General features: G+C 43.1%; 1 protein-coding gene across 3 annotated transcripts in view; it reads right to left on the bottom strand.

The window, feature by feature from the left end:
* The window catches only part of LEF1 (lymphoid enhancer binding factor 1), a 169744-nt gene that overhangs the window by 11574 nt on the left and 134635 nt on the right, over positions 1-23535 (bottom strand). The window contains exon 11 of one of the 3 annotated variants that reach the window (XM_068231183.1): positions 12850-12893. The exons of the other annotated variants lie outside the window; for them this stretch is intronic. Within the exon in view, the coding sequence (XP_068087284.1) occupies positions 12856-12893 (38 nt within the window). The 3' untranslated portion in view covers positions 12850-12855. The remainder of the gene's footprint in view (positions 1-12849; positions 12894-23535) is intronic. 3 annotated transcript variants of the gene reach the window in all.

Below are 23535 nucleotides of genomic sequence, written 5' to 3'. Positions count from 1 at the left end.
TGAAGTCCTAGGCTCAATGCTCAATAAAAGCCACTGTGTGCTTATTATTTGGGCTTCACATTTAATGCCGATGCTGTGCTGAGCTTACTGCTAACACCAGAAAATATTCCCAGAGAGGGCTTGTGTCTTTTCAAGGCACAGTATGTACGTCTGTTCTATTCATCCTGGCATTAACGTGAACAGGGGGAGAAGAAAAAAAGCACAAGACATGTTTTCATATGTTCACTCACATGGGCTTTTTTTTTAATAGGGCAGAGCAAAGGGTTTGGAGAGCTGTAAAATTTCCTTTACTCAAAGCGGCCAACCAGATTTTCCTTCCTTGCTGTCAGTTTGGAGAAAGATGAACTTTAATTGGTTGCTATTAGTCACTGTATTAACTTAGGATGCTAGCTTCCTGCTTGTCACGTGGATCTTGTGGCTCTAATTCAATCTGAGATGTTTACCTGCATGCACATCAACATTGCATCTGCTTTCCTGATCCAGGGGACAACTTTAACTGTAATTATACTAATATATATTCTTTTCTGGCAACGTGTTTTATTCTGACTGGAGATTATAAAACAGCAAAAACACTTCTAATTTTAGACACAATTTGGAATGTTCATTAACCCTTTAGCATCCAATTTATTTAGAGGCTTGCAAGTGCTCCAGGCCAACTTATTTTAGCACATTTTTTTAATTTCTTATTTGTTACATTTCCCTGCTTCTAACTAGTACTGCTGTAATGTGTACTTATGGCCACTTGTCACTAGGGGGCAGTGTGAGATAATAACAGAGGACTTCTGCTTTCAGTTTCTATATTTTCTGCTAGCAGAGAGAGATAAAAGCATTCCAAGAATTTACAGCACAACAAGTTCTACCAACTGAGGTCAAAACCAGTACACTTATCTCAAATGACATAACTTTATTGAATCTGCTAAAGGGTTAAAGGCTGGTTACTGTGTGATGATACTAGAGACAGTTCACACATGCCTTCTCATATGAGAGAAGAAAAACTATCCAGCTAGTTCCCAGCCTGTACGTAATTAATGTGGAACGGCAGTGGAGCATTATACATTACCTGCTCCTGATGACAGGACAGGTCCTCTTCACTCCAGCTCATCTCCATGCCGTGCAGCAAATCACCTTGCGGCTCCAGTCTCTGCATGTCATATGGCATGTTTTTTGAGAGCCGAATGGTGATTGGCTGCATAGTGCAGTGATGAGTTGGATTGAAGAGGACCTGTTTACGGCCGGCAACAGGTAATGTTATGTATAACACTCCGCTACAACTCTGCATTAACTGTATAAAGGACGGCCACTGTGCCCGCCTGGCGCTGGTGGCATAGTAACCCCCTGTTTAGATCTATCTGAATACTGGCTGCTTGATGCCTGTTTATATAGGCATCACTAAACAGACTAGGCACAATAACTGGATCATGTTTTGAAGAATCTATTATATATAATTCTGTACACAGAATAAAGGACAACTGTCATGAAACATTTTAAAATTTGAAATATATACATATAAGTTATACATTTGCCCAGAGGCACTATAAATTACTTTAAAAATAAAGAGAATCCTCTAAAGTCCAAAACCTGTCAGATCTGTCAGATTTTGACAACCTATTGTAAGTGACAGCACCATAGGGGGAGAATACATTTATTGGGGCTGAACTGCAGATCACATCATTTACAAAGGTAGAATTACAGGCTGACTGCTGGAGTATAGAAAGATCATGCGGTCTGAGAATCTCTCTTTTACAGTAAAAGCTAACCTTAGAACAAACAAAAAAGAACTTCATTGAACAATTCATTCTTGTAAGCACTCAAAAAAAATCAAACAGAATGCAACCCAATCCCTCATTACTAAGGCCAAAACCCACAGTAGCTGAGAGCTATTCAAATGTTAGTTCCACCAATCGACAACTTAGTGGGATTACAGAAAAATGATGGCACTACAGATCCTGCTCATTCTGTAACTTCTGGTGAAGGAATGGTGAAAGACCACATGAGACACAAAGCTGATCTCTCTAATGATACTCATCTATGCAGCTTATGTAGTCTTTCACAATAAATGACTGAATGAGTAGCTCCATGAATGTCAATGTCAAGGCCTGAAATACTTTCCATTTCTATAGCACAACTGCTCTGTGTCCCCTTTAGGTAATGTCAGTGACTGTGTTCTTCCAAACTCCACCCCCAATAGAAGAGTAGAACCACCTTGGTTGGGCTGTGCACTGATGGCAACACTCCCTCCACAATCCCAGGTCTGTAAAAGGCTGTGTGTGTTTACAGACCACACTATTGGGCTGATTCATTGCAGAAGCCATATTAATATAATTACACTTCACAGAATATATTTTTTCAAGACCGTGTATGTAAAATTAAGTGATACGCAACCAGTGCTGAAGAAAAGATTAAGAGAGGACAGGATGCATACACAGACAGATGGAAAACATTCCATGTCTGTACTGATCTTTAGGATCAATGAACATGTTAGGTGTTGGTGTCAGGTAGGAAATGCCATAATGCAGAAAAGGTAATTGTTAGAATTTTTACAAGATTTGTACATGCCATGCCTAGATGTAGGCATAGTTAGGCACAGCTATGAGCTGTCATCTAATAAAAACCTGTAGGAAAACAGTCCCTTTTCATGCCTATGATGATACCTTTATTCCTTTGAATTTCATAGTGACATTGATCAGGACCAGAGATGATCAATGAGATGCAGAAAATTTCATTGAGATTTGTCAAGCTGATGCAAATATGGTCAGATACTATATGAAGCATGAAACTGAGCCTATTGCAGGTTCTACTGATCTGAATTTGGACCGGTCCAATCCCAAGCAGTTTGCAACGGATTTTGCATCAGTTCAGACAATTATCATCTCATTGGTCCTCTAGTTAGGAGTCTAGGACCAAATGCTGAACACTGAGACAAGGTCTGGAAAATAGGCTTGTGAGATTTATGCAAATGCTAATCAACTTCCATTTTCCCGATGGTGCTTATAAATGGGTAGGAGGTGAAAGCTGATTGGACAGGCTAGGTTTAATGCATTTTATCTGTATTATTGCTGGTACCACCAGTGTTGCTATTGCATTGTCCAAGACAGGAAGGTCTCCATAGTCAACTTTGTAGAAAGGTAGATGGTTAAAGAGGATCACAGATTTAAGAAATGATTATTTAATAAATAGACCCATATTTAAACACAATCTGTATTTTATATTTTTAATAAAGTCCGATCTCTGAAAACTGGGAGAGCAGTACAGAGTGGATCTGAAGGGACTGTTGTTGTTGTATTTTCATATAGCAAAGTGAAGTTTAAAAGTGAAGGTTGACTTTAATTACTTGTAATTAAAAAGACGCTATAATCACAATCACCATGTGATGGCAGCATGCTACAAAATATGCAACATAAAGCCGCCTACTTGGAGAGCATTTAATGCACACTCATTGCATTCTGAGTGTAAAAAGAAAGATAACAAATTATAATACACAAGAAAAAGACGTACAATTTGTACTCATAGCACCAAGGTAAAATGTCTATTTCTAATAACAGATTTCCTGTAGATACAAAGGATTATAGAAGAGATTTGTAGCAGCTTTCAGTCACTCCAAGCTTCTGTCACAATATAATAATGAAGCAGTAGTTAACAACATCTTAATGAAATTTCTGTGGTTTTCAACACAGAGTGAAATTTTATCATTTGAACAATCTAGTCTCAGCTGGAGAATCTGGGAGGGATGCTTTTATATAAGCCCACTCCTAAAGCAGGACAAAACCTCCAAAATATACTTATGCCATTATATTGGGTCAACTCCTAAAGCAGAACAAAACTTCCAAAGCATTCCCTTCACCAATGGATGTGCTCATGCACACACTTTCATGCACGTGTGCGCACGTGCACGTGAGATTGACATTCCTGGAGGCATTAAATACTATTTACCCTCCGAGTCGTAGAAACACGGAGGGAGAAGTAATTTAGGGTCCGGCTATCGCCATCACCCGAATGACACTCTAATCTTGCTATGTCATTATAGACGAAATAACATTACATCTATGGCCCAGGTCAGGCGCAGTGTGGCAGTGAGCGCGTGTCTATGACCGGCTTTGGTACATGGTTCCCTCCTTTTAACTGGTCCCTCCTCTAACCTGCCAATGAGGAAGCAAGCAGACACTACATGCAAACCCACAACTGTGTGGATTACTGGTTTCTGGATCTTTACATAAACAGAACAACTGCAATACACATCAAACCACTGTTTCCAGAAGCAAATAACTCTCACCCTCATGACCATGACTGCCACAGAAAGTAAAACTCTGGCTAGCACACACTAAGGAGCACTAATGATCCCACAAAGAAGTCCATAAACATTAAAGGGCATTTCCAACACTGCACACTTTTGAGCTACAACTTAGAAAAATACAGCACACGTAATACAAGAGAAAACTGAGAAATATATACTGAAATCTGTTCTGCTTCAGCCTCTCCAATGTCTGCAAATAATTGAAGCTTAAAATTCCATTGTGGAATTCATTAGTCTCCCCAAACAAAACCTGAAATCAGCGGGACTCTTTCCTCCATGATTAAAGACAAATGGAACACAGTGTGACTGGCCTTGGGACAATGCTGAATTACAGCACTGCTTCCCCACTCACCGGAAAACAGTGCCAGCTTTTTGTTTATAGTTATTGCTCATCTAAAACACGACTGTACTATCAGTGCTCACACCCAGATTCAATAAACTCTTGTAAACCCGTTTCAGAACACTCTAGTTCTCAAGTACCTCAAATCAATAATGACATACCTCCCAACTTTTTGAGATGAGAAAGAGGGACACTTAAGCCACACCCCGTCACACCCCTGATCACGCCCCTGTCACACCCCTAGTCACGCAACCCATAAAGATTTCATAAGAAAAATATGTTGTTTTATAATTCAAGCCACACTCGTCCTTTCTATCCTGGTTCATTTTTCTTCATATTAACATTTTACAATTAGTAATATATCAATTTAAAGGATGGGAATAAAGTTTAGAGTCAATCACATTTTTAGTAGAAAATATATATATTTACATAGAAAGAGGGACAAAGTCCTGAAAGAGGGACAAATGAGGAAGAAAGAGGGACAGAGGGACAGGGCTCCCAAAGAGGGACTGTCCCTCCAAAAGAGGGACAGTTGGGAGTTAAGAATAATGACCTTGCAAGTCACTAATGAATCAAGTCAAACAGGCCTCCTGCAACTGAAAGTGTAACTGTAGTTCATTGGGTCAGTGGCTTCTAGTATTTTCCAAGACTTCATATAAATGAAGAGAGACTTTTCAGCATTCCTTTCTTGGTGCTGTCATTTTTGCTTTGCAAGCAAAGGGCTGGCAGTAGAGAAAGTACAAAAAAGATATTGCAGTTTTAGAGCAGGTGCAGAGACGAGCAACAAAATTGATGCGTGGGATGGAAGGTCTCACTTATCGAGAAAGGTTAGATAAACTGGGTTTATTTAGTCTAGAGAAAAGACGCCTTAGAGGGGATCTAATTAACATGTATAAATACATCAGAGGGCAATATAATACCTTGGTGGATGAGCTTTTTGTCCCTAGGCCTTCTCAAAGGACTAGAGGACATGATCTGCGCATGGAGGAAAAATGTTTTAGCCATTTATTTAGGAAAGGGTTCTTTACAGTAAGAGTGATTAAGATGTGGAATGCATTGCCACAGGAAGTCGTTATGGCAAACTCTATACCTGCATTTAAAGGGGGTTTAGATGCTTTCCTTGCGTTGAAAGACATCCATGGCTACAATTACTAGGTAATGCCTAATGATGTTGATCCAGGGATTTTATCTGATTGCCATCTGGAGTCGGGAAGGAATTTTTCCCTTTAGGGGCTAATTGGACCATGCCTTGTAAGGGTTTTTTCGCCTTCCTCTGGATCAACAGGGATATGTGAGGGAGCAGGCTGGTGTTGTACTTTATACTGGTTGAACTCGATGGACGTATGTCTTTTTTCAACCAAAATAACTATGTAACTATGTAACTATGTAAGAGTTGAGGGAAGGAATGGATAGAGAAGACCTGAAAGGTTTTTATTAGATAGATTAAATGTTAGGTTTAGTGATATAGAAAGTTATTGGGCAAGTGTAATGATCCGTTCAGCTGCCTGCGCAGGCAGGCAGCTTTTTGACCACTGTTCAGGTCTGCATTCTGCAGGTCTCTGGAAAAGAGACCTTTTGTCAGTTTTGCAGCTTGCTGCTGCTGAGGAATTTGCATACGTTTGTCATGCAAATTGCCTAGCCACATCCTTTGTAGGCTTGCTCTATAAATACCATGTGATTTCACAGTACTTCCCTGGTCATAAGGGTTTGTCCTGTGTAACACTCCTGGAGTGTCAGCCATGCTTATTGTTTAAAGATTAGCTTAGAGTAATTCTGGGGACTGCACTAGGCATCCTTGCTAGAGCAGTCAGGATTGTATTATTTGTATTGCCTGTTCTGTCTGTCTGTGGGGTGCTAACCAGAGCAGCGGTTGTTACTGGTAGGCCCTTCTGTTCATCTGTCTGTCGTGCTTGGATCGCACTAGCCTCTAGCGGTAGCGGCTGTGGATCCTTCTGATCTACTACCCTCTTGCTATACTTGGATTGCACTTGCTCTGGCGGAAAGAGCAGTGGATCCAGCTTGCTTTGTTTCTATACTTGGATCACACTCACTCTGGCGGAAAGAGCAGTGGATCCTGCTAAGCTCTCTTGCTATACCTGGATCACACTTGCTCTGGCGGAAAGAGCAGTGGATCCAGCTTGCTCTGTTTCTATACTTGGATCACACTCACTCTGGCGGAAAGAGCAGTGGATCCTGCTAAGCTCTCTTGCTATACCTGGATCACACTAGCTCTGGCGGAAAGAGCAGTGGATCCTGCTAGCTCTGTTGCCTTACTTGGATCGCACTCACTCTGGCGGAAAGAGCAGTGGATCGTATCTCTCACTTATTCCTGTTTTCGTGTATCTGTCTTGTCTGATACGAATCCTTGCTGGAGGCTCGGTGAGGTAACCGTTAAGCAAGCGCTTGCGTCCTCTGTTTCATGTTTGTCTGTCGGTGGTTAGTTAGGCGTGCTTGTCTCTGTTGTGCTTAACACGCGGAGACTGCGTGGAAAACGTGTTCGCTGTTGCGAATGAGTGCGGTGTTCGCGTTTAGTTAGCGTTTGTTATTTTCCTTATCTTCTCATTGTATGATTTGCTGTGGCTTTGCTACTCTCGTGTCCTGTCTTGCTTTAGCCTTGTGTCACCTCTGGCAATCGCCTCTCTCGCGATTGCGTTCCTACTTCGTATCTGCTGTTGTGTGTGTGCCGTCGCGGGTTGGCGACTGGATTGGTGCACACACATACAATCTGTCTCTGTGCTCGTTCTCATTCGCAGTCGCTTCTCTTGCGATTGCGTTCTCACTTGGTTTCCTCTGTTGTGTGTCCACCATCGCAGGTTGGCGGCTAGATTGGTGGACACACATACATTCATCATCTGTGCTTATTCGGTCTTGTGTCGCTGTTAGCAATCGCCATCTCTTGCGATTGCCTTCTCACCTGATCTTCATGGTTGTGTGTTCATCGTCGCAGGGTGGCGACTAGATTGGTGGACACACATACCCTCTGTCGCTTTGATCTCTCTCTTTCAGGGTTATCTTGTCCTGCGTTTCTGCCCTTCGTACAATTCCTGTCTGGCGTCTGTGGCAGGGCAGAGGATCTGTTCCTCTGCACTCCACAGCTCCATCTGCCGACAGGAATTTCCCTCTATAGGTGCGTTGCACCTTTTGCTGGGTTCCCTCAAAGTATACGCTTGTGGAGGATTTCCGCAGTGTCAGCGCACGTCCTGTGCGCTGATCACGGAGAGAATTCCACAATCGTTACAGCAAGACTCCCTGACACCAGTGGCGTAAGTAAGGAGCTTGAGGCCCCTGTGCAAATTTTACACGGGGTCCCAAGCAATGATACGGAGCCCTGATACCTACCAAGCACAGCTGCAATGACAGAGAGGTGTATTTAGAGTAAGGAAACAGTTTATTAAAGCAGATCCAAGACAAAAAACTAACTATAACAAGTAACTTGTCTATATATCTTATCTAAAGTTTACATGGTTTACACAGTAAATCTAGCTGCAAAAAGCTACAACAGTATATGATTATTTCTTCCTGTGATACGAGAGCGGCCATGTTCTGTTTGTAACATTACACACAGGCAAGCTGCTCTGAATCTCCTCCCCTCAGCCTGTGAAAACTCCACCCCCTCTCCTCCTCTCTCCGCCCCCTTGCCTCTGAAATCTCATGCATGCTTCAGCAAAAGCCTTCTCCTCTTGCAGCATGGGACTCAGAATGCCTAGGCGCTGGAGGAGCTGGGGGTGGATACATTCATTTATATACAAATAGGTAATAAATAAAATAAAATAAAGCATTTGAGCAGAAGAATGCCCAATAAACTATATGTATGGTGCAGAAAAATGAAGGCAGAAAACCATTGTCCTTGTCTTTTAAGATACCCCAATTCAATGCACATAAATAGGTATTCATTATCAGCATAGCAACAATAAAAAGGTAATAAGATGTATGAAGGAGGGTCTTAGTGGGCCCCTCTAGCCCAAAGGCCCCAGTGTGGTTGCAACCTCTGCATCCCCTATTGCTACGCCACTGCCTAAAACTGCTACTGCTAACTGAGTGAACTCTAGTAGCTGCCTCGCAAGCACTTTGAGCCCACCCAGAAAACAGCGCCTTACAAATACTGAAATTATTCTTATTATTACTATTCCATTGAATGCATGTGCTCCACATGAAATGTCAATGCCCAATGCCCCGGAGCAGCCACATGAAGTGTGAAGGCCCCGGAGCAGTACTGTGGATGTTGGATACAGTAATTTTCATCAAGCATGCAGGGTTGGGTATCACTGGAGAATGAATGCATAGCTAGTAAGATTGCAAAGCTAGTGTGTGTGTGTGTGTGTGTGTGTGTGTGTGTGTGTGTGTGTGTGTGTGTGTGTGTGTGTGTGTGTGTGTGTGTGTGTGTGTGTGTGTGTGTGTGTGTGTGTGTGTGTGTGTGTGTGTGTGTGTGTGTGTGTGTGTGTGTGTGTGTGTGTGTGTGTGTGTGTGTGTGTGTGTGTGTGTGTGTTTTAATAAACACAGCACCATATTAAAGGCATATTTTTTACATATGCCTTGATTTGTGCTGTAGATGTCACATAGTACCCATATGCTAAGCAGAAACAAAGTCTTCTGCAATGATAAAAATCAGTATGCTATGATTTGGGAAAGTTTATGCAGAGAATAATGTCTATTGTCTGTTGGAAGACTTTTGCTTTTTGTGAACTATCCCCAAACACACTGCAGATTTCCTGCAGCGTCTGAAGCCTCTTAACAGAACGTCTTTGTCCGGGTGCAAACAGATGTCTTTATTAAACCGAAAGGGTCCTTCTAAAGAGTGGCATGTTGCAAGCAGTCAGACCACACAGACCGTAAACAATGGAACTGTGCCAGATGAAAGGAAATGCCTACCATTCTAAGATTCCATTTTATAGACTGGGCAAGGGAAGAGAGAGTGCTTAAACAGCTGTAAAATAAATCAGCAAATTGCATTCATAAATGTACAAATATCCTGGATAACAGCATAGCGCATGAATATAATTTGGGTTGTACCTTAAAGATCTCAGGAGCCAGTGGTCTGGACTGCTCCTCTACAGGGCTGTATAAATATGAAGTGTTAGCTAAAATGGGATCTCCTTACAGATTAACTGAGACAACTTTTCACCCGGACAAACGCTGGACTTACTGAATGTTTTTTTATACATTATGTACTGTCTTAAAAGTTTCCAACCAAAAAACTAGTAAATGTAGAAAAAGGTCTGCGCACTTTGAGTTGTTATTGGTGCAAGGGGCATAGCTATACAGTATATAACCAATGGGGCCCCATAGCATATTGGCATATTTTTTGGTTGCTGCCCTCCCAACCCCCCCCCCCCCCCCACCCACAAAAAAATGTAAGGCACTGACCCCACACCAATTTTAACCAGTGAAAGAGGCTTTCCAGTATTAAAGAAAACCTGAAGTGAGAACTATATGGACGCTGCCATATTTATTTGCTTTTAAACAATACCCATTGCCTGGCAGCTCTGCTGGTCTGTTTGGCTGCAGTAGTGTCTGAATCACACCAGAAACAAGGATGCAGCTAATCCAGTCAGGTCTAACAATAATGTAGGGAATACCCAATCTGCTGCATGCTTGTTTACGGTCTATGGCTAAAGGTATTACGAACAGAAGATCAGAAGGAGAGCCAGGCAACTGGCATTGCTTAAAAGGAAATAAATATTCTTAGGAATACTTACCGGGACTACCTGAACTTATCTGCCATTACTCACCAAACATCAAGAAACCACTACGAAAAACTCTTATTCCCCGTTTATTCTAATCTTGATTATCTCAACATGAAGAAATGCCTTTGACAATTGTAAAATGTTTTCTAATTTTCTATGATGTTAAAAGTTAACTCTTCTGTTTAATAACAATAAAAAAAAGTGAAAAAAAAAAAAAAAAAAAGGAAATAAATATTGCAGCCTCCATATCCATCTCACTTCATGTTCCCTTTAAAGTGGATCCGAGATAACTTTTACTCATTGCATAATTGTGTTCCTTTCATATAGTTTATAGGGCATTCTTCAAGCCAAATACTTTTTTTGTTTTGTTTTAATACTCGAAATCCCTAAAAACTAAACAAGCCTCGCCCACAGCTTTTCACAGTGCCTTGGCATTTTCAGACAGTAGCAAGAGCTTATAGGAGCTCAGTCTAGGCGGGGGAGGGGGAGGTGTTACTAGCCATTGCTTTCAGAGGCAGAGGGGAGGAGGGAGGAGGAGAGGAGGCTGAATTTACTCACAGGCAAGCTAATAGCATCTCTAGCTCTCAGCCTGTGACAATGTGACAAACAGAACATGGCTGCCTTCATTGTATCACAGGAATAAATATTCATACACTGTTGAAGCTGTTTGCAGATAGATATGCTGAGTAAACTATGTATACTTTAGATAACATATATAGACAAGTTACTTGTTATAGTTAGTTTTTCATCTCGGATCTGCTTTAAGTAGCCCCTCAGTAATGGTAGCCAGATGTACATCCCAGTATTAGAAATAGCCCCAGATAGTCCCCAGCATAGGTAGCCAGAGGCTCCCCCACTAGTATAGATAGCCAGCAGTAGTGCCCCCCTCCTCCAGTGTAGGTAGCACCCACAGTATAATCTCCATTTTGCCGTTCCCACAGTACCCTCAGTGGCTACAGGCCCCATACCTGCCAAGTCTTACATTATGCTGCTAGTGAAAACATGTGTGTTTGTAACCAGCTGCGCATGCACAACGTGCAGAGAAATGTGTGCATGCAAAAAGCTCTCCAAGTGGAAACGAGACCTTCATGTCTGTTTTCAGCCTGAAACTCAGTTTACACTAGGACTGCTGGAGCAAGAGTTCTTGTGCTGTGCTGCTCATGATGTGTTTCAGAAATATATCTCATAATAATTACCAAAGCAGTACAACAAGAATCAGGTAAGCGTCAGGAAAGTGTGAAAGTTATCGTTATTGTTTGGCATTAAACTGGTAAGATATAACTATAGTGTAAAAAAAAAAACTTGCATACAATCTGCAATAAGCAAGCATTGTTAGGATGTCATTGGCCATCTCTAGAGGCAAGCATGTGTGGCCTACTTAGAGGAGTCACACGATTTTCTATAGCTCAAAAAACATGCAGCAATCTCCATTCTCCCTTCAAACTGAACATTAGAAGACCAGGCGCTCTGCAAGTAAAGCAATAGGCATCCTATCTCAGATAGTTTATTTTGGCTTTAAATGTTATTATGATAATCACTTAAAGGACAATCGAGGTGACATGTGACATGATGAGATAGACGTGTATGTACAGTGCCAAGCACAAAAATAACTAGGCTGTGTTCCTTTTTTCTTTCTCTGCCTGAAAAAGTTAAACATCAGGTATGCAGTGACAGTTTCTGTCCAGACACACAAATGGAGAAAGGTGAGTTTCTCCATTTGTGTGTTTGGTAAGTTTTAGAGCAGTAGGAGACCGGCCTTGGGGGTGGCAGCTCCAAGGGTTTGGCTTCGCTCACATATGGTGTTAGATGCTGGTTCTGGGGCCCCGGGCAGTGAGAGTTCCTGGGGCCCCAGGCTGGCTCATGCTCCATTGTTTTTACAGTTTCTGTCCGGGTCGGGACCGGGTTGGACTGGGTCAGTCTATAGTATAACCATCACTGATAAGTAGTTACAGCCATAAAACACTTTCCAGTTAGTAAATGGCTTTAGAGAGCAGGAAAGAGATAAAAAGGATCAATATTTCATAGATTTGAGCTCTGATATAATCCAATTAAGGTGTCATTGAGCAGAGACAATGAAACAGTAAAGACTTAACAACTAGATTTAATTATAAAATAAAACTGTGGGATATCTAAAAAAAAGTCATTTTTAAGAGACTGCGGACAGATGCAAATGTTTTTCTCATTAGCTTATCTTTAACAAGAACAGCAGACAAAAGAAGAAAACAATATATAGAAGAACTTATAACAGAATGCCTAGGGCAGCGTAAAGTATAGCTCTGGCTTTATGTTAAAACATTTCCATGTCTGGGGTTAGACTGCAATTTAAAATAAAAAGTAAAAATATCTGTTCTTTTTCCACAAAGCCGGTATAAAAACCATTGCCATTTTTTCCCATGAAAATGATTAACATTGAAATAATTCTGACAAAGCACTTTCTCTTTAGCAGAAGAAGAGTTAGCTAAGGTAGATGGGCATTTGGAAAACAGGAAGTTGTCCCATCTAGCAACAAGAAAGAGCTAAAGAGATGTTCTTACCATGCTTCAGATGTAGGCAGCTGTCATTCTTGGTGGGCCTGCACCTGCAGAAAATTTGGGTCTTTTAATTTGTTGATAGAAACTTTTTTTTTAACAAAATGCATATTGTTAATCTGCTTTACAGCCACTGTGCCACATTATTTTGGTGTAATGGTTGTTATACCAGCCGTAAGACTTCTCTAGGGATTACGGTACTTGCTTCTTTTGTAAGTCTCAGGATGCAATCTACTAATGATGTTCTCCTTCATGTTACCCCGGATGCACTGATATTGTACAAAGCACATTTTATCCCCACCGCCTGGAGAAAGGTCGGATGGTTGGTCAATATCTGGCCTGTGAAGTCAGTGGACTCCAGGTGGCAGCTCTTTCACTGACCTTTCCATTATTTTCATCTATATGAGAGAGCCTGATGTTTGAAGAAAACTCATTCATGAGTCTTAAAGTGCACACACCAGTGAAGGATGTCATTTGGGGCCAATCCATTACTTAATGTGAGTTAACGGACAGTTCTTAAAGGGTCAGTCCACTAAAAACAGGAATCTCAGTTTGAATGGATACAGAGGCATAATTACAAATTACTGGTCTCCTTAGCAGAACTTTGATGGGGCCTTCAACCCAAATAAAGATGAGATGGCTGCAACAATAATAAACACAGCTTCCCCGCACAGGGCACTGGGGTAGGGGGACACATTTTACACTGGGGGGACAGTGCCATTGCGGTTGCCGTTCACGATTACTGCAATCCATTTCTGAAGCACACCCGAACGAACATGTCGGCCCGACATCTTGCAGCATGTCCGATCGATACATGCAACCAATTTCGGCCCTGAAATTGGTTGCTTCATTGATCGAGCATGCTTTTGGTGGCAGCAACTCATTGGATTCGATAATAATTATTGAATCGAATTACTGATCCGACAATAATTATCAAATTGTTGAATCAGATGGTTTATTGACCGCCAAACCTATAGATGTATGGGCACCTTCACAGTGTGGATCACCAATGTACTCATAAAATCCAAGGAGTCTTCAATTACATCTATCAGATAAGATTTGCTATGTTGCTACGTTCACTGTTTATTTTACAGCTTGGAATAGAGATCTTGAGGAGTGCCTCCATCTCTGGGCTGTAGTACAGCTACTGCAGGAGACAACATTGGGAACTTGAGCATGAATATCTCACCTCTGGAGCCGTCAAGAGATGTAAAATGTCAAGAGGTTGAGCCTGACCACTGATTAGGTGGCTTAAGCAAACCTGCAAACATTCACAATGTGAATCACAATAAATGAAAATCCTAAATTCACCTGACAGAAACCCCACATAGAAAAACCTAATAAAAACGATACACCTGCTAATAGCTGCATGCTTATTAATTCGCTGGCAACCAGGGTTATGGAAGGGCTGAAAGGACGGCCTCAGTTTATCTTAAGCCACAGTTGAGCAGAGATGGATTGAGATGTAATGGAGCCCTAGGCAAGATAGTAGACTTGGGCCCCCCCATGTGGTCCTTTTGGGAAGCTCAAGCAAAGAGAGGTCAAAGAAGGTGTCAGGTCAGCCATTTGACACCCATTAGGCCCTAACACCTGTCTAGGTTGCCTGGTGGATTCTGCAGCAGAGGCCTTCCAGTATGCACACAAAATAACTTGTATTACTGTAAATAAAGGTACTGAAAGACACCCTAGTCATACATGGCTATATCATATAATGGCTCAATATGGCAAGCCGATTGTTCCCTAACTGGAGCAGCAGATTACGGGCAGATTTGTGTATGGCCAGCTTAAAGCCCGCACTGCATTACTGTTGGTTTAAAAACTCCACAAACCCTAACATGTCAATTTTAAGATGATTCTCTCCTTTAACACTCACTTGTCCTATAATAAAGTCACAGGGGACATTAACAATGAATGCAGACCTGCTTGACCTGCTTGAAATCTCAAAAAATTAAAAAGGTCATATCAAAACTCAGCAGCACTGATATACTGGCTGTATACCTATCTAGTTTGTGCTGTACCACCCCCTCTCCCCCCAGTGTGATGTTACACGGAGCTTTAACAATTAACATATTGGAGGCAGAACTTGCAGGGGTCGAGGACTTCAGATTGTGTCAGCACCTTATGGTTTTTATTTTTTTTATAGTACCTTCAGAGTTATTTTAAATAACTAAGGTAAGGTTCAGTGAAGGTGCATAATTTATGCATCTAAAACTGAAAAACTAAAATATGTCAGGTTCACCAGCAGCAGCACTCTTGCCCACACCATTTTATATAGACTTCAGCAGAGCCTTCCTTCAGTTCCACTGAAGAGAGACTGTGTTGACATTGGCCCATTAGCACAAGAAGAGCTGTGGTTGGGGTCAGGGATAGAGCAGTGCTGGAGCTAAACCTTAGGACTTTTATGTAGTATCATCTTCCTGCTAATAAGATGTAACCATTTAAACATCTCAGCTCTCCATCCTTGATCATAAGCAGATTTGCAGAAAGACCACAGCATAGAACAGTAAAGGGATGCCATGGTGTCTCAACAAAAGCATGCAAGCACAGACAAAGTCTATTTATCACCTTTAAGTTAAGTGTTGGGACTAGGGAACTGTGTAAGCAGAAAGGATTTGTTTAAACTTAAATCCCCCCCCCCCCCCCCCAATCTGTTCCCTACTTGGAACACAGCTCTGTAATAGTGTTAGTCCCTATCTAAGATTGTTAACAGCTAAAGGACAAAGGACAACTGAAGTGAGAGGGATATGGAGGCTGCCATATTTATTCCCTAATAAACTATGCCAGTTGCCTGGTGACCTGATGATCTTGCTGGTTTCATTAGTGTCGGAGGCTGGAGTCACACACCTGAAACACACCTGCAGCTAATAATGTCAGACACCTGATCTGCTGCATGTTGTTCGGGCTCTATGACTAGAAGTATTAGAAGCAGAGGATCAGCAGGACAGACAGGCAAAGTCTATTGAAATAAATATGGCAGCCTCCATATTCCACTCCCTCGTGTTGTCCTTTGAAAACAAGAAAGTTATAAAGTTTTCCTGTAAAAAGTGTACACAGTACAGAACTCACTGAGTATCTAAAAATAACAATGGTGGAGGTGCCCTGAGTGTATACAATTGCAATCTCTACTCTGAACTTTAAAACAAAGCGGTAATATGCCTTACCTCTTCTAAAGGACAAACCAATCTTTCAGGGAAAAATGTTTATTTGTTTGAGTACATCAAGACAATGCATTTCATGGGGGTTAGCCCGCTTCTTCAGGTCAATAAAAGTGCCTTATAGCAATGAAAAATCGAGCATGAGCGCCTCTGATGTGAAAACGATATCGCACCATTGGGCTCCTGGTCTCTCTCAAATCCGATTGTCGGAAGTTAGTGAGAACCACTGTAATTCACCTCCCTCCTAGAACTGACAGAGAGCTGCTTGTAGCTGCCGGATATAGCAGAGCAACTGAAGCCTAGCAGACAAGTGTGCTGAACAGCCCTTGGAAGACTTGTGAAATATGAAAGGCCTGCACTGTTGATAGCTAGCGGCGCTAGCGCACCCACCTTCACATGCAGTAAATAGGTTATGCATTTTGGCTATGAACACAACTACACTTGTGACTTGTTTTCTAGGACCAATTCTTTTCATTCCAGGGAAACAAATGTGACTTTCAACTTAACCGATAATATTACATAATGTTTGGGATCTTTTGACAGCTGTCTGGGGAAATTAACAGCCAGGGAATATGACATGCAAACCACATGCTAAGGCCGAGTCAAAGATTAAGGACGTTAGAGGTCAAAGGAGGACAAAACTCCAAATGTCACTACCTCTCTATGCTACTCATGTGTGGTGTAGTAGTAGCCAACATCTTTCTGAGGTTAAATATAGCCCCTATCCACAATATCTTCATTACGATTACTAATTTTCATTACTAGAACATTACTATGGCACTGTTTACAGGCAGCAAATTATAACAAATTGAAATAGTTATATTTGACATGTTTCAGGCCAAGCAAAATGGCAAATGCTTGTTTTATTATACCACAGCACTTTTTCAACAGCAAGCTAATGTAGAAAACCACTCCATAATAATAAAAATAGGATGTTCTTACAACCTATACCAGGTTGTTCTTACCATCCGTGTCCTTTTTCAATAAAATGGATTTCCTGTCTTGGTGACCACTAGAACTAATGTATACACTAGGGGTCACCAGGACAGAAGGTGATGAATAACATTAAAATCTCTTTCCCGTCCACCATATACTGCTACCCATGGACATATGTTCAACTTCATACAAAGCAAGTAAACCTAAATAATAATGAAGTATAAATGAGAACAACATATATTGATAGTCTTTATAAGCCTTACCGTCATGGACGGATTTGTTCTCTTTACCGCCCAAGGCCACTATCAGCATCCACCCCCCTTCAGTATAGGTAGCCCATTGACCCTTCACTCCAGTATAGATAGCCAAATGACACTCCCCCCCCCTTCCTCCAGTTTAGGTATCCTGAAGACCCTTACCCCCCTTCCCTCTAGTATAAGAAGCCAGATGACCCCCCCCCCATTTGGTATAGATAGCTTGACGACTCCCCTCCCTCAAGTATAGGTAGCCAGGTGACTATTCCCTTCCACCTATTATAGCCTGTTGTCCACCGCCCTTGATCCTGTGGTGCCCTAGGCCATGGCCTATGTGGCCTTTGCTTAAATCCGGCCCTGCTTACCATGCATCATTCTATGCAAGCTTATCATACAGTAAATATACAATGGCATTTAGAATGTGCCATCTGATCAAGTACATCCTCTTGCCCAAAACATTGGAGTTATAAAAACTGCAGGTGCTCAATGCCAGCCATGCTTTCCTATGCTCTGGACAGGCAGGCTAAGCTGAGCCCAAGGGAAGTCCAATCATCATGCCCTCTGCTATCAGTCAGTATCTGTCCCTGTCTCAGGGCATGCATACACACGGCAATGGCAATCCAACATAGGCTGGGAATGTAATGTAATGACTAATGTCTATGGAGAATTTGAACAAAATCTTGAAAAAAAAGTATAAAAGCCCCAAATACCATCTACACAGCTTCAGGGCAAGAATGCTTTCTCTTCTGGGAATCACAGGGCAGTACGGTGAAATAGCGGATAGCAATCTTGCCTTACAGCGCTGGTTCCTTGTTCGAATCCCAGCCAGAACACTATCTGCAAGGAGTTTGTATGTTCTCCCCGTCTACGTGGGTTTCCTCTGGGCACTCTGGTTCCCTCTCACATCTTAAGTTTATTGGCTTCCCCGAAATTGGCCCCAGACTATGATGGACATTTGACTTTGGTAGGGATTAGGTTGTGAGTCCCTCTGAGGGACAGTTAGTGATAAGACAATATACTTTATACAGCAATGCAGAAAATGTCAGGGCTGTGTAAAAATAATAATTACGTGAATTTTCAGGTAAAGCCTCTTCTCTGTTCTACTATTATGGAACCTACATGTATCAAAAATAAAATACTGTGCATCAACCTGCAACAGCCAGCTTTCATTTATTTCAAGTAAACTAAATGCATTTAGGACATACAGTATCATGATTTTCAACAGAGAGTACTACTGTGTTTCTCTGATTGCAGAAGGTAAAGAGTGGCTGAAATATGTGTGAAGTAAGGTCTGGTCCTCAAGTTGCTCCCAATGTAGCATCTATAAGCTGAGCAGAGATTGGTCTCTGAAGGTTTGATCTCACTATTGGTCTCCATGCTATGTTTATTTATGCATGTGACACCACTGGACAGCTCATTTAGTGGTGGGGAGGGGGGGGGGGAATGTGCTCAGTGTGAAAAGGAGTTTTATCACATACTAGTATCTGACAGAGTGATGAATGTTTGGTTTGAGTGGTGAGTTTATGTGGCTTTTTAATTATGTATATCCTAAAACGTAGGTGTTTGATGCCTGCCTTGAGGACACTAAACACACTTCACAAAAAGCCTGTCAAGAGGATACCACTAGGAAATGGAATCAATCACAGCAGATGAGATGGGCTTGTTTATAACTATCATTTTACCACAGTACACCCAACATTCCTTCACAAATTCAGCCCCCCTGGCTACAACATCCTGATATTCACATATATGGGGCTCCAAATGTCAACTTGTCATTTTCAGAAGCTTTTCAAAGGGAAAAATAGATTATTATTAAGTCTGTCAGTGGGCCTAGTGATAGAGAGCAGTATCGGCCAATCAGGTTTTCCATTTAGCTCTGGACACCATTACATTTATTGGTAGTGCAACCTTAATTATATATAAATGCTCTCCAAACATTCCCTAAGGCTGGATTCACAGATCCGTTGCATTAGTTGCTTTGAGCTGTGTTGCAGCATGCTTTTTTCAATGCGATGCAACTGGACACAACTCACTGCAACTCAACGCAATGCATCTAAGTGTGAATCTAGCTGCATACTTTTAATATACATTTCTTCAGTTATATTTATCATTTTTATTATTATTATTATTATTGATTTATAAAGCGCCAACATATTGCGTGGCGGTGTACAAAGTAAGAAACGAACATGGGGGACATAATAATACAGACAATAGTGTACACCAATATACAAGTAACAGTACATAATTAGTGACAAAATACAAAAATGACACAAAATACAGAATTGGCAATGAAACATGATAAATGAAATGTATGATAATTTTCAAGACACAAAAGGGGAGAGTATATATATATATATATATATGTATATAGTATTACCCATTCTTAAAAAATAAAACATACAATTATTTGATTGTGACAAGTACATGTACCCCCTGAATCAATAAGAATTAAAAAAAAAAGGAACCCCTAGGGTTATGTATTTTACATATGGATGACCTGTGTTATTTTATACTATAAAAACACTGCATGATATATGCATTGTCTGGTGCTATGTTGGGACCCTCAAACTGAAGCATCAGTTGACATTAAATAGTGTGCTGGGACATGTCTCCTCTTCCTCTGCCCGCAATCATCCTACTCAGTCCAACTGACTGGATTCTGACTGCACGTAGTACTGGCCCACCTCCCCAGTGTGACCACACTCTGCATCATGTCACCATGTATTGGTACCCAGACTGAAGTACTGGCCTTATGACATGGAAGGGGACATGACTAGGCTTCCACTATTAAGAATTCATAAGCTATTCAGGTGGTGAGCGATCTGCGTGTGTTATATTCACTTCCCTACTGTCACACGAGCCCCACTGGCCGTGAACACGCAAAACCGTCCGATCCGATTCTAGCACACAGATTGAGAGCTATGGACGCAATCTGCGTAGAATTGGCGGAGTTTGAGCGTCACGACGCAGTAGGGAGCCTGTGAGGTTACGAAAATACACTTTTACTCCAACCCAGGGGTAGATTTGCCACCATCTCTGTTTTCTATCAGCCCAGAGATAACTGCTAACTGGCTATAGACCTGTGAAACAAACAACCGGTTAAAACTGTGCAATTCCTATCTATCTATCAAAACAGTAGCGTCCCTTCGGAAGTTTAGGTCTCGTCTGTGTATACTGAATAGAAGGTTTTACTGAGAGGTAAAGACCTTTTAAAAAGCCTTTATTTGTTACAATATAAATAATTAATATATACAGACAATCGTGAACAATTAAACGATGAGAGACAGTGATAACACAGTACATAAAAGAAAAAGGGATAAAAAGAACGAATACTTATGATTCTGTGGAAAGTCCGTTCGGGAAAAGACAAAGTTCCTTTGTTGCAGTTAGTTCGCAATATGGCCGAACCACATGGCCGTTGCTCCGCCTGCAAGATGGCCACTGCTATTTCCCCAAGCAGTGGCAGTCTTTTCGGTATGATGGAAAGTGGGGGAATTGGCTGGGGGTCCTCATGCAATCAGTTTTGAGCACTGACATTTCTGGGCGGAGTCTCAAGCTCAGCCCAGGGGCGTGTCAGGCAGTGAGTTCTCAGGGGAGGAACTTCCAGCCATCCACAAAATATGTCCAATTTCATACCCCGCCGGGGTTTTGTCGCACATGCAAACCGATTTCATATTCAGATTGGGCTGAGAATACACGTTCATAGGACATCAAACTTGCAATATTTGGGGCGCACGGGGACCCCATTATTCATATCTCAGCCCCTGCTCGGGTTACCTGGCTATGTCTAGTATCACCATATTCTACAGAATTAGGGAAACAAAATTATGTAATTTTCATATTCCTCCCATGGATGGTATTTGCAAAATGTGACAAAGTTATCAACACCATGCATTCCATACTCAGTTTAGTCGGTGCCGTCAAGACTGGGAGGAATGTAGGTGTCAATAGACCTCATGCTGTGCTAGCTTCCCCTGTTGAATAGACTCTGTTGGTATTTCAGCTCTGCCCAATTAGCACATTAGTGTCACCAGAGCTTTTCCGGGAGCCTTAACAGGATTTCTTGCTAAACCAGGTTGCTTTAGCCATATGCTAACGCAGGCCCATTCAGCCCTCATGGCAAAAGGGGGGGGGGGAAGGCAGGAAGGAAAAACTTCTATTTTAAAAATAAAGAATGTCAGTTTTCCGATCACGGTTGCGATCGGACAATCGGCCGCGAATCCTCGGACGACTGGGCGTCGCCCGGCGTCACACCTCCCCCTTCCCGAGCTCTGCTCAGGGAGGTGTCAACAGGACGCCTTCCGTAGCAGCTATTGGTGCTGTTGGGTCGGGTTCCCCCTGACACCGCGACAGCCCATCAGCGTTTTGGTGTCGGCTGCCTGCTTTGTGTTGGATCGTAAAGTCGTACTGCTGCAATGACAGGCTCCACCGTAGGAGCTTGCCGTTGGTTCCAGCAGTACGGTTTAGCCAACTCAGGGGATTGTGATCAGTGACGATCGTGAAGGAGCGGCCGTACAGATACGACTGCAGTTTCTGTAGGGCCCACACGATCGCCAGGCACTCCTTTTCAGTTGTGGAGTAGGCTACCTCTCGGGGCAGGAGCTTCCGGCTCAGGTAGAGGATAGGGTGTTCATCCTCCTTTCCATCCACCTGGCTGAGGACTGCGCCGAGACCGTAGTCAGAGGCATCGGTTTGCACCACAAACCGACGACTGAAGTCTGGGGCCTGAAGCACAGGGGCGCTTGCGAGGGCCTGCTTCAAGGCCTGGAAGGCATTCTCGCAAGCGGGGGTCCAGCTAACAACCTTGGGGTGCTTCTTGCTAGTGGCATCGGTCAGGGGCTTCGCCAGTGTACTATAGGCGGGAACAAATTTCCTATAGTAGCCGGCGGTCCCCAGGAACGCCTGGACCTGCTTTTTCGTGATAGGTCGAGGCCATGCCAGGATGGCGTCCACCTTTCCCGTGTCAGGTTTCAGGGTGTTACCCCCCACCCGGTGACCTAAGTACTGCACCTCGGTCATGCCAATCTGACACTTACTCGGTTTAACCGTCAGATTGGCCATGGCCAGCCTCTCTAGTACCTGGGACAGGTGTTTGAGGTGTTCTTCCCAGGTGGGGCTGAACACCGCAATGTCATCCAGATACGCTACAGCGAACCCTTGCATTCCCTCTAGCAGGTCGTTCACGGCCCGCTGAAACGTGGCGGGGGCGTTCTTCATCCCAAAGGGCATCATCGTGAACTCGAAGAGGCCGAAAGGGGTGATGAAGGCCGACTTTTGCCTCGCGTCAGGTGCAAGTGGTATCTGCCAATACCCCCGGCTCAGATCCATGATTGATAGGTACCTGGCTGATGCCAGTGTATCTAGCAGCTCATCAATGCGAGGCATGGGGTAGGCGTCTGTAGTGGTGATGGCGTTCAGTTTCCTGTAGTCTACGCAGAACCGAGTTGTCTGGTCCTTCTTGGGGACCAGGACAACAGGGGCTGCCCAGGCACTACTGGACTTTTGAACCACCCCTAACTCCAGCATCTCCCTCACCTCCTTCTGCATGTCCGCCTGTACCTCGGGAGAGACACGGTAAGCGGATTGCCTGATGGGGGGATGGGTACCTGTATCTACCCCATGCACCGCCATACTGGTCCGCCCCGGGATACCGGAGAAGGTGTGCTGGTACTGGCCCAGCACCTTCTGTAACTGCTCTTGCTGGGCTGAGGCGAGCTGTGGATTGACGTTTAGGTCGCCGTCCACATCTCGTACGTCAGCCAGCAGGTCTAACAGGGGGTCTGCCTCTCCCTGCTCTAACCGGCTGCACACTGGCAGCGCATACTGGGTCCTGTCATGGTGGGCCTTCAGCATGTTTACATGAAAGCTCTTCTGCTTCCTGCCCCCCATGTTCACTAGATACGTCAGAGGGTTTAACCGCTGCACTACAGTAAAAGGCCCCTCCCAGGCTGCTTGCAGCTTGTTCTGCCTCACGGGAAGAAGGGCATATACCTTGTCACCCACATCAAATGACCGCTCTCCAGCAGTGCGGTCGTACCATGCTTTTTGTTTGGCCTGAGCCTGGGCCAGGTTGTTGGTCACTACTGCGGACAGGGACTCCATTTTGTCCCTGAACTTGAGGACGTAATCGACCACGGAGACATCAGTGGGGTCGCCCTTGCCCTCCCATGTCTCCCGCATCAATTGTAAGGGTCCTCGGACATTCCTCCCATACAGGAGTTCAAACGGGGAAAACCCGGTTGACTCCTGCGGCACCTCCCTGTACGCAAACAACAGATGAGGCAGGTATCGTTCCCAGTCCCCACCTTGCGACTCAACAAACGTGGTCAGCATTTGCTTCAGCGTCC

Source organism: Hyperolius riggenbachi, chromosome 1, assembly GCF_040937935.1.
Source record: "Hyperolius riggenbachi isolate aHypRig1 chromosome 1, aHypRig1.pri, whole genome shotgun sequence".
NCBI classification, from domain to species: domain Eukaryota; kingdom Metazoa; phylum Chordata; class Amphibia; order Anura; family Hyperoliidae; genus Hyperolius; species Hyperolius riggenbachi.
Note: the sequence above shows the minus strand (reverse complement) of the source record. Positions and strands in the feature narration are given on the sequence as shown.